Source organism: Aedes albopictus, chromosome 3, assembly GCF_035046485.1.
Source record: "Aedes albopictus strain Foshan chromosome 3, AalbF5, whole genome shotgun sequence".
In the NCBI taxonomy this organism is placed as follows: Eukaryota; Metazoa; Arthropoda; class Insecta; order Diptera; family Culicidae; genus Aedes; species Aedes albopictus.
The window spans coordinates 392,579,255-392,591,390 of NC_085138.1; the positions used below are offsets into that span (position 1 = coordinate 392,579,255).

General features: G+C 40.6%; 1 protein-coding gene across 1 annotated transcript in view; it reads left to right on the plus strand.

Moving 5' to 3' along the window:
• LOC109421132 (MOXD1 homolog 2-like) overlaps nt 1-12,136 on the plus strand; it is a 404,404-nt gene that overhangs the window by 315,167 nt on the left and 77,101 nt on the right. Inside the window, exons 6-8 of the mRNA XM_029875425.2 lie at nt 9,113-9,640; nt 9,758-9,920; nt 10,047-10,182. Coding sequence (XP_029731285.1) covers nt 9,113-9,640; nt 9,758-9,920; nt 10,047-10,182 — 827 coding nt within the window. The remainder of the gene's footprint in view (nt 1-9,112; nt 9,641-9,757; nt 9,921-10,046; nt 10,183-12,136) is intronic.

Below are 12,136 nucleotides of genomic sequence, written 5' to 3' on the forward strand. Positions count from 1 at the left end.
ATACGGGCGTCATAGGACTAATTTGAGTACGTATTATCCGGTTGACGAGATTTGTATCCACTCGGCTCCTCATTTGGGTTATTATTCTCAACACTTCTTGTAACAAACTGTTAATTTTGTAGTATGTACTGCTTAATTCTGATGTTGAGTAAGTTTAATGATAAATGAACTCTGTTCCATCTTTGATCCAACAGAGGCAAAACGCATTTTAGCGAGTTCAAAATGTGGGACGGACAAATTCCCTTCCTGCGGCATTACAATAGAAAACCCTTTCTAGTGGTCATGTTGAACAATTAAGCGTTTTTGAGCGCACGCTTTTTTAACAAACACAGTGCAGTGCCCTCGTGACCGTTGTTGTCTCTGTCATTCTGATTGTAGAAGCTTTCTGTATAGAAACCATCATGGAACTTTGACGGTTTTCATAGATGCTCATGTGGTTGAAAAAACGTGGACGTGATTATCTGAAGTCTCAACACACAGATTTGGTCGTTAAATGGTTTCCACCGGATAACTTGCTTCATTTGCTTCAACATCACCATGAGTCAACTTCACGTTCTGCCCTATTGTCGTCACTATAGTAGTGGATTACCTATACTCGAATGAAATGTTGAATCTACATACCCGATCAACCGACAAACAATCTATATAACAACTTATTTTTCTTATGCCTTCATTCGCAAGTTCGAAAAATAAATGACTAACACCTTTCCAGTTCATCTCTTTCGACAGTCACGATTGCAGTAAATTTTTATTACGTGTGTCTCAATATTTGGACTTTGAAACGACTTGCTACTGTGTCTCCCAACCATCGTGCATGCATTTTTTGCCCATACTCCAAAACCAGAAAAGGGCAAATCCTTTCTTTTCCACCCAATAATTTCCTCCAGTCCTCTGGGAACGACCTACCCACCTTTCCGAAGTCGAGCCAGTCAATCGAGACGTTCCCTAAACGCGACCAGAAGCGTGACTTTCACAGGGTTTCAATTTAGCGATTGCCACCTTGGGAATAGCAGGTAGTTCCTAAATGTCACGTTGCTCCCTGGCGTTACACGAATTCAGGCCAATTTTCCAACCGTGCCAGCAGCGCCAGCGAGAAGGTCGTCGAACGCGATTTTCCAAGTGATGATTACCATAGGTACCTCTACCCCTGTCCGTCACTCTCTGGGGATAGTTTGGGCCAGACACTGGCGACGACGTGGCGGCGGACGCGGTAGTGATGATGACGATCAACTCCAATTGCCTAGCTACACGGTTCTACAACAGCAGTACGGAGTAGGTTCATATCAAAATCGTGCAAACATGACGATGACGACAACGAACGACCAGTCGCAAGTCTGAGCGAGCGATGATGGCGACGGCGTCGCGTCAGAATTACAGTAATTTGCGTTCGAAGAAAATTGTGCACCCTTTCATGGGCGTTGAAAGTTCACCCGAGCAAATCATCGACTTCCAGTCAGTGGTTGTGTGCTGGAGTGCAATTCATGTAATGTTAAGGTTGGCAGGTACTAATGGGAATGAGTAGGAATCCATGCATATACAGAAAAAGAAAATAATGTGAAATTCAACGAGAATTTATGGGAAATAGAGAATATACTAGAATAAGTGAATACTTACATTAGGAAGCAGCCATTGAGTTCGTCAAAACACATTAGTAAACAAGTACACATATAGTAAGACTCATCAAAACCAAATACGAAGATTTGTTCTTAATCAATTCCCTTTCAAAGACACGTTCCCCAATACCATAACAAAATAAACTTTCTTACATTGATGGAAAATTCTCCATTTGATTCAATGGAACTAGACGAGAAATGCCTCACGAATCAAATCACAAAGAAAGCAATTTTCCACTTCAACAATGTAAGCATCTGCTTTCCGATTGCACCCCGTCGTCGTCACTGCACTGTCATCACGACGACGAGAGCCAACGACGACGGAACGTGCTCCCGGTGTTGACAATTTTCCCAAATGAATCATTTGGCAAACGAATACCTCCCAGAGCAGAGAAGTGGAAGCAAAGTGCATCCAAGTCGAACTCAAAAAGAAAAAAAAAACAGAGAATGGATGTTCAATCCCGGGTACGAAGCAAACCAGATTACAAGGCACACAATCCAGTCGGAGGAGACATCCTCAGCATTGCTCTCTCTGGTTTGCGTGATTTCCGACTGATGAGCTTAATTTGATTGCTCGCAATACTAATCGAAACAAAATTAGTTTCCATTCTTGGCAGATAGTTCTGATCCAAGGGGTAACTTCGAGGGTGAAACTATCGTTGGTTCGGTGAGAGGTGGGTGTTTCTGTGTTTGATGAGATTTAGCAACCTGCCACCTGCGCGTATTTTCATGGTCACTTGCAGATTCGTATTCAGTTTTGCAGTCACTGATGTGTGAAATCATTGTGAGAAACGCGAGACTTTTTTTGAGTCTTGAATATTTTGCACGGATATCGGCCAAGGCTTCATAAATATGTTTTTCAAAGTTGTACTACTACCAAATGACGATGTTGTTTTCCTGCTCTAGAGTACTCTTCAAGTAAAATTGGGCATCTATCTGAGGCATTGTAAATGAAAAATTGGCCCATATAGCCTTAAAGATTACTCAATCCATTGCATTGAGTGTCAACTTTTTTTGTTGTTATTGGAGATGCACTTTCACAGCAATGACAATATCATCCACCTTGATCAGCATCTCAAATATATTTCACGATATCCCCCATCGTCATCGTCGTACGACTAAGATTAATGCAACGATGTGCATGAAAGATTCGTCTGGACAGTTGCTACCCGACCAGCTTAACCGATGGAAACACTGATTGGAATACATTGAAAATCTATTTCAAGTGTCGGCCACGCCACAGAATCTCGGCATGCTCCACAGTTTTTGGTAATAGAATAACGAAAACCGCCCAAAGCAACTCAACTGTTTTATTCACGACAACCTCCAGTAAAACAACCAGAAATTCCATATGGGGTTCTTTCAGAATTCCTCCAATGATTTCAGGTAACCCTTAGAAATGATTTCCTGTTCATGCATTTCTTTAGAATTTTCCTACGAATTCTCACAAGTTTCTTTTTGGAATTCCATCAGTAATTTTCCTTCGAATTTCTTCAGGAGTTTCTCAATAAAAAAAACTTAAAAGATTCTTCTAGGAACCACGGTCTGCACGGTTCTAGGCAGGAATTCATCCAGATATATCCATATGAATTCCTTCGGAAATTACATCAGAGATTCTTGCATGCATCAGTCTAAACGGATTCTTCAGACTTTATTTTCAAAAATTCTAACAATTTCAACAATTTCCGAACAAGCCCAGGTTAATTAATCATCATCAAAAATTCTTTCATAAATTCTTCTCGGAATTCCTTCAGAAGTTGCCACAGGTATTTCTTATCATGATTCCTATGCATTGCATAATTCATGCAGGAACTATTACTTAGTATTTCTTTACAAATTCCTTTGCAAAAATCCAAAGAGATTTTTCTGGAAATACCTCTAGAAGTCCTCCAGAGATTGCTTTCATAAATTTCTTCAAATATTTATTCAGACCTTTTTTTCAATGATTCCTTTGGAAACTGTTCCGATTATCCTTCAAAAATAACTCCTGATATTTTCTCAGTATACGCTTCAGAAATAATTCCTGGATGACCAGGAGGCCAAGCAATGCTTTGTCTAAATTTTCTTTCAAGAAATGCTTATGGGAAAACGTGCAGAAGGTTCTTCAGATCTTTAAGGGATTCCTTCAAAAGAATGCTTTTTCTTCGGAAATTTCTTCAGTGATTCATTCAAAAAGTTTTCCAAATTTGCAAAATTTTCAAGCATTTTCAAAACATTTGGGAATTTTTCTACTAATCCGTTCGGAAATAGTGGAATAAATCCTTCTTAGAATTTCTCCATACGCATTCCCAGGAATTTTTCTAGGAATCCTTTGAGAAACTCTTCAGAGATCCCTTCAGAAGGGATCCATGGCATTTTTAAATAATCTTTCCCTACCTTTGTCTGGAATTTCTGCAGTATGCTTTTTGAGCATCCTTCAAAAATTCCTCTTCAGTTTACATCGGACTTCCATCAAGGGTCATTTTTTCATTTATTTAGTTAACATCAAATTCATGATAATACTGTTAATCAACAAAGGGGCACGTTCGGTGTAGTACTAGATTTGTAGTAATGAGCTGAATTTTAGTATGGTGAGAAGGTCAATTCTCTGTTTCTGCAATGAAATGGTACAAAAAGCGTGGGTATTATGATTCGTTGCCTAATTTGATGCTGTTTGAGCAAAACTTTGGAAAACTATGTTGTTTATGTTGAAAGAAATGGAGAAATCAACAACACTGTTGCCCAAAGTTTTGCTCAAACAGCATCAAATTAGGCAAGGAAACATAATACCCACGCTTTTTGCACCATTTCAGTGCAGAAACAAAGAATTGACCATCTCACCATACTAAAATTCAGCTCATCACTACAAATCTAGTACTTCACCGATCTGTCCTATTTGCCGCCATAATACTCGATTTGCAGCTGCAGCTCTCCAACGTCGGTCACGCCCAACACTCGCCAGATCGCGCCCCACGCCTTCTTGTGCCAACTGGATCAGTTGCAAATACCAGCTTTGCAGGGTTGTTGTCCGGCATTCTTGCAACATGCCCTGCCCAACGTATCCTTCCGGCTTTGGCCACCTTCTGGATGCTGGGTTCGCCGTAAAGTGCAGCGAGCTCGTGGTTCATCCTTCTCCGCCACACACCATTCTTCTGCACGCCACCGAAGATCGTCCTTAGCACCCGTTGCTCGAAAACTCCGAGTGCTTGCAGGTCCTCCTCGAGCATCGTCCATGTCTCGTGTCCGTAGAGAACCACCGGTCTTATTAACGTCTTGTACATGGTACATTTGGTGCGGGGGTGAATCTTTTTTGACCACAGTTTCTTCTGGAGCCCATAGTAGGCACGCAATGCAATGCCCATATTGCATCGTTTTAGAGCCAAAAACACCATTTGAATTTGGAGTCGCCATCTTGGATTTTAGATCGCCATTTTTAATAGCAAACAACACGGTAAAATTCCGGTTCGATTCGTGCTATAATTCCGCCAATTGGAAGTGCTCATATAGCCGAGGCGGTAATCGCACGGGTATTCAGCATGACCATGCTGAGGGTGACGGGTTCGATTCCCGGTCGGTCCAGGATCTTTTCGTAAAGGAAATTTCCTTGACTTCCTTGGGCATAGAGTATCTTCGTGCCTGCCACACGATATACACATGCAAAATGGTCATTGGCAGAGGAAGCTCTCAGTTAATAACTGTGGAAGTGCTCATAGAACACTAAGCTGAGAAGCAGGCATTGTCCCAATGAGGACGTTACGCCAAGAAGAGAGAGAGAGAGGGAAGTTCTTTAGAACTGAGTGAACTTATTTACGCACAGACATACATACATACATACATACAAACATCATCTCAATTCGTCGAACTGAGTTGATTGGTATATGTGACTTGATTGGAGTCTTCTATGGAAAATTCATTTTTTGAGTGAACATATAGCCTTTCAGTACACTTTGGTGTACGAGAAAGGCAAAAACTTAAAATTAAAAAAAAACTTAAGAAAATAAAAAAAATCTGAAGAGAAAAAGAGTTATTGGAAAATTTTCAGAAAGTGACCTAGAAAAACATCTGTAAAAGATTCTTGGACAAGTGTTTTTGAAAATTTCTTTGCAATCCATGCAGAAATTACCGGGTGTATTTTTGGAGAAATTTCTGAATGATTTTTTAAAGAATCCTTGAAGAAATTCATAGGAATATACATGAAGGAATTCTAGGAGAAACTCCTGAAGGAATATCTGTAGAAGTTTCTGTAGGTATCTCTGGGGAAATTCCTGATGTAATCACAGAAAGTAATGATACAAACTCTGAAGGCCTTCAGGATTTTCAGGAATACCTTAAGAAATTTCTGAAGACATTCCTATTTTTGAAGTATTTTGTAAATGAAAAACTTCAAACTTCTAAAGTGATTTTCTTAAGAAATTCATAAATTTTTAAAGGATTCAAAGTATATTTTCTGAATGAATCCATGGAGAAATGTCTTAAGGCGAAACTGGATGCATTTTCTCATATTTTGGTTACCGATATTTTATTGAAAAACGAGGCAATATTTTTCGTTTTTGCAGAAACATTATTTTTCCAAATTTTGTTCTAAATTGGTTTTTACAATAACGAAAAACATTATGCACCAGGAAAAAAATCAAAAGATGCCTTGATCCGTACTGTACATGTATACAAAAATGGATTTTGAAAATATTAGTTAATTTCTAATGGAATTTGTGAAGGAATATCTGGAGATTTTTTAAAGAAATTCCTGAAAAATTTTTAATGAAATTTTTAAGAAAATTCCTAATGAGTCCCCAGAAGAAATTCTGAGGGAAACTTTGGATATACGTTTGAAGGAATTTAGTACTTTTAATTTTTGGAACGAATTGCTGCAAAAATGTTTAAAGAATCCATAAAAGAATTAATAGGGAAACCTAAGGAAGATGTTTTGAAAAAAAAATCTTGGAAACATTTCTGTAGGACCCTCTAGAGTAATTTCTGAAAAAATCTGCAGAACTTTATGAAGAAATTCCTGAAACATTTTCTTAAAGGAATCCATTTCAATGAAGCAATTTCGGAAGGAATGTATGGAAGGGTTAATGAATGTGTTCTTGAACAAATTTCTGGGAGAATCTCTACCGAACTTTGAATAAACTTCTAAAGGAATGCCTGAAAGAATTTTGGAAGAAATTCTCAGAAGAATCCCTGGTAGAATGTCATGAAGATTAAAGAAATCTCTCTAATAATTGTTCATGGAATCCTTAAAGTATTTTTTATCAAATTTATGGCATAATTTCTGAAGTAATCCTTACAAGATTTGTTTAGTTTATTGTTCGAAATATGTTGGAGGAATAGTTTGTGAAATTTGCTAAAACAAATCCTTCAATATAATTCACAAATTAAGGATATGCTGGCTCAAAACTGGAGAACGCGAGCGGTGACTCCCGTGGCCAACACTTTATACGAATGCCATATCTGCAAAAATGGTGGCGATCGAGCAGAACGTGGAGTTGATATCATAGTAATCTGGAAGTAGAATATCTGAACTGCAACTGAAATTGCATATTTGTGCAAACAATCGATGAGTTCTACGAGAGCCTACATAAGGCCTACATAAATTGCCCAGATCAAGAAGTCTACATGGGGGAACTTACAGATTTTCGGTAGTATTGTTCTCTTTGTCGCAGAGCCACACAGGAAAGCCGTTTTTGTCCTTGATTTTCAATAGCGCTATGCAGTCGAAACTGTCGTATACCACCTTGAAGTCGATGTCCAGGTGGTGAATGGGAACCTGATATTCACGACATACGGACGATTTGTCGAACGATCAATATCTGGACCGTTACCGACCGGTCGTTGATGAAACCGACCCGATAACTCATGCGATAATTTTTCACGAATTCAATAATTTGGTAGCGGTTTGATTTCCCAGGTCCTGACCATCAACTGATGCAAGGAAATGGTTAACTTTTTGTGCCTATCTTGTTGAGTTCAGCTGCAATACCATTCTTATTAGCTGCTTTCAGGTCTTGAGCTAATGGATGGCATCCTTTACTTCCCTCAGCTTAGGAGTCGTTGCTCATCGAAGTGCAGTTCCAACTTACAATACTTCAAAGAGTCGGAAGTCTAGAGTCTTGAGAGTCGAAAGAGGGGGCTGCTATTTCCACATCTATTTGTATCGTTCCATATTTTGCCGAGTTACATGATTCAGCACTACAGCACTACAGCCTACGCTGCATTCTTCTCTTCCGAAATCCCCCTGCACTCCTTGTCAAACAATTTGCTTCAGCAATCCTCTAGAGGGGCAACATCGAGCTTACCCTTGTCTGGCAACCCTGCCACGAGTTTTGTGCGTAAGCTGAGGCGACATGCTGTGGCTTCAGTTGCTTTAGGTTGTCCTGTGGTGATCGTCGTCGGTACCGTATATTGTTGAAGACGAAAAGTCCAGGGATTGGTCAAAGTCAATGTTAGCTCCACGATAGGTCCTGTCCTGACGTCGAGAATGTCAGAGGAATGCCGTCCATCAATCAGAACGTGGTCGTTTCGTGATTCCGTCTGCTGTGGCCATCTCCAGGTGTAACGATATGAGAGGTTTCGTTGGTAAACAGGTACTACGTATGACAATGTTTTTGATGTGGCGAGTTTGATGAGTCGTATGTCATTTTCATTCGTGAGCGGGTGGGTTTAAGAAAAAATAATTGAAACCGAATAAAATAAAGCAAACTGTAATCAAAAGCAAGGAAAGAAAAAAATGAACAAGAGAAAGTATGGGTCATAGGATGAAAAATCTTGCTTTATAAAACACATCATTGTTGGGGCGCAAGTAGTCACACGTTTGCTTCATAATCAGATGGTCATGGGTTCGATCCCAGCCCCGGCACTTTCGTCAGTTGCTCATCCTCCCGAGAGCAGCTGACACTGACCCTCTTCTGAGCCCATGGCTCAAACGAACCCGGATATTTGGACATCGGCGAACGGCAACTTATAATGGACCCCCAATCAGACTGGAAAAAGGAATATTTAACAGCCACACATCAATATCCGCTCACCATGGATAGGGTAGAAAAGTGACAGCAGCGCAAAGGCAACCAGTTTAATATAGTAGAATTAGAATAGAATACATTTAGGCGCTTTACAAAGTGTAAGTGTAGCTGCCAATTGGAATCCCTCACGCAGTGCCCTAATGGTCAAAAGATCTGTAAATTAAGTTAAGTGATTGAAGAATAAAAAAAAACACATTGCAGAGAAAAGCCGAAAAAAATATACTGTGATCTAGAGAATCATTATATCTTTTTGTCCTGCTAGTTTCGGCAGTTTGTGCAATGGTACAAATATCTTATTGACGGCTATTTAATTGATGTCTTCTTTCTAGACGCCCCCTATAGGGGCGCTGTTTTAAATCTGTCCATACATTGATGATTTATTCTGCGTTTTCTTTGGTTTAATCCACAAAAATCATAATACGTATATAATTTTTATCCAAGTTAAACAGGCAATTTATCATAATCGAACCCCATTTCCAATTATTCCATTCTCCCACCCAGGGCTTCAGCTTCCCTCAAGAAGCCGGCTACCCGCTAGACTCACACCAAGCCACCTACTACTTGCTGGAAACGCACTACAACAATCCGGACTATTCGTACGATTTCTCATCGTTCTACCGGAAGAATCTGAGCAAGCAGCAACGCAATATGAACATCCACAATGGCCACGATGGCGAAGACGGCAACCGTGATGATGACGATGTCGATGATGATGCTGGTAACAACCATGACGAACCGGACGACTACCGGGACGACGATGGTGAACCGGAGGCCGAGCAGCAGGTGGTTGATAACTCCGGCCTCAAGCTGTACTACACGCAATCGCTGCGGAATTTCGATGCCGGTGTCTTGTCGGTGGGGATCGACCCCAACTGGCGCCATATCATCCCGCCCGGCCAGGAAAAGGTAGTTTCCGAAGGCCACTGCATCGGAGCGTGCACCCAGCAAAGCTTCCCCCAGGAGGGAATTAATATTTTCGCCGTGATGACGCGCACTCATCTCATCGGCCGGCAGGTGAAGCTCAGGCAGGTGAGTTCGCCACGTGTGTTGGATTTTTCAGCAGCACCGAGCGAAGGAATTTAATTTCCCCCCGGTTTCCCGGTTGCGGTTTTTTCTTTCTTCTTGTGTTTCGCACCTTTTTTCCAGATTCGTGGAAACGAGGAGCTCCAACCGATTGTTCATGACACCAACGTCGATCCGAGCTATCAGGACTACCGATGGTTGCCGGCGCCGGTGAAGGCACTCCCCGGTGACAGCCTGATTGCCGAATGTATCTATGACAGCTCTTCGCGGAAATCCATTACCCTGGGTAAGACCCGTTCGTTATGACTGAATGCGACAGTCCCAACCTCCCAGCTCATCTCCGGTTCGGGTTCATTGATATTGTTCCGTATTTTAATGTTGCGTCATCTTTCTATGTTTCTGGTTTCCACAGGTGGCATGACGACTCGGGAGGAAATCTGTCTTGTCCTAACGCTTTATTACCCGAGACAGCAGGCACTGACATCCTGTCACTCACTGCCAAGCTTGCCAACCGTACTGCACTCGCTGGGGATTCAGGAACTCGCTTCGTAAGTATAGCGTTTTTTTTATTTATAGAACACATTTTGCTGTCATGAGGTTGGGGTGACTCAACTTTGTTTCAATTCTTCTGAATCATGGTTTCATAAGTGAGAATGATGTTTTAGAGATTCCGTCAATTTTTTCCATAAATTTTATAAAGATTTCGTTCGAGCTCCTATGAATCCAACAGTTTCTGAGCAAATTCCACAAAGTATCTAGTCAGTTTTTTTCTTACGGGGACTGACAAGATTTTACTAATCGGTGCTAAACCCTCATTAAAACGACAATTCTTCATGTGATCAACACGATCTACCCAAGTTGATTCATATCGAGCCCTGATGAAGATCCCAACCACAGAATCGAAACGTAGGCAATGATTTGAAATAATCAACGCTTTTTCTGTGATTGAAAGTCGAAAAATTACCAAGTATCTAGTCAGTGCTTCCATAGGAAAAAAAAAACTATTACAAATTGGCAACAACCAGATTCAATCTGGGAATGGTTAGATCAACCATTTCGCTCATGCGCCAAGGAAGCATCTATCTGAACCACGAGAACCTATGGGACGCCCTGAGAAAGTACCGCATGCATCCGTCAATCTTCCCGTCAATTTATTTAATCCAAGTCGTGCATTGGGGTCAGTATGACACAGATAGACGCGCTGAGTGTGCACTACGTTAGCGGGGTGAGGTTTAGCTAATGCTCGAAGAAGATAAACCCTACCTTCTTTGTGATTTTCAAAACTGGTTTGAGCCAGTTGGTGATTAGCCGAGATCGTTGCTTGACAAACAAGCTGTTACTCCACTGTCATAGCGTTTGAAGTTTTCGTGGACAGTGGCTTAGTGTCCCCAACATCCCCAGATCCGCCTGTCTAGTGTTCCCTAGTAGTCCCATTGGCAACTCCCGTTGAGGATCACCATTGCCACAATCTTCGATGCAGGTCTACGCAGAATTCCTGTAGATGTCTCATTGTAGACCGGTATGATTCGCCGGGTTACGTACAAAAGGCTGAATCACATAAGGCTGAATGATCAAAAGGCTGAAACACATAAGGCTGAATGATCAAAAGGCTGAAAGCATCAAAAGGCTGAAATATATCAAAAGGCTGAAAGATATCAATATGTTGAAAAGTTTTGAAAGTTGTAGAGAATCAAATGAAATGACATTTTGGACATTTATGGCTAATCTATTGGTCTTTGATAAACGTTTGACTCGACTTGAAAATGATCATAGGAAACAAAAGAATCTTTGCTCGAAAGTACATTTGGTCAAACGGTCATTTGGTCAAAACCCATTTTACGGAAGAGGAAGTATATGACATTCAATCGATTTGACTATTCATCGAATGGACATTTGGTTACGTGAGCTAACTCTAACTGATGAAAAGAACATAATGTAATGGATTTCGGTATCATAATGTCTATGTTATTTTACTTTCTTCAGTATCATATCGGCCAATACCCCGCTAATACTAAACTATTTTAGCTCAAATTGACAAAGGATTTCGCCAACAATTTATTTCCACTCGTTTGAAGTATTATGTGTGTCAACTCGGAAACTAGGTTGAATGAGTCTTAGATGTAAACAATTGTTCGGGTAATTCGGGTAATAAGCGGTAGTTGAGGCAAAAACCTGACTGTTGCTCAAAAATGTTTGAACTTTGTTCAGTTCTAAATTTATAACGCGTGCGAGCTCTAAATTGAACACTAGCGAAATCCGCGAAACTGAAATGGCCATACCTCCCTACCTGTTTCCACAGATTTCAAACATTTTGAGCTCATTAGATTCAGAAATTCTTCTGCTATTGGAACCATATCTGAGCGTACCAGTCCGGTCAACATGGGTTTTAGAAAATCCGGATTTCCAATCATATGATTTAATACAATACAGTAACGGAGTTATTGGCATGAATTATCGAAAATCATAAAATTGCCTAAACCAATAGAGTCTGATCGTCGGTCC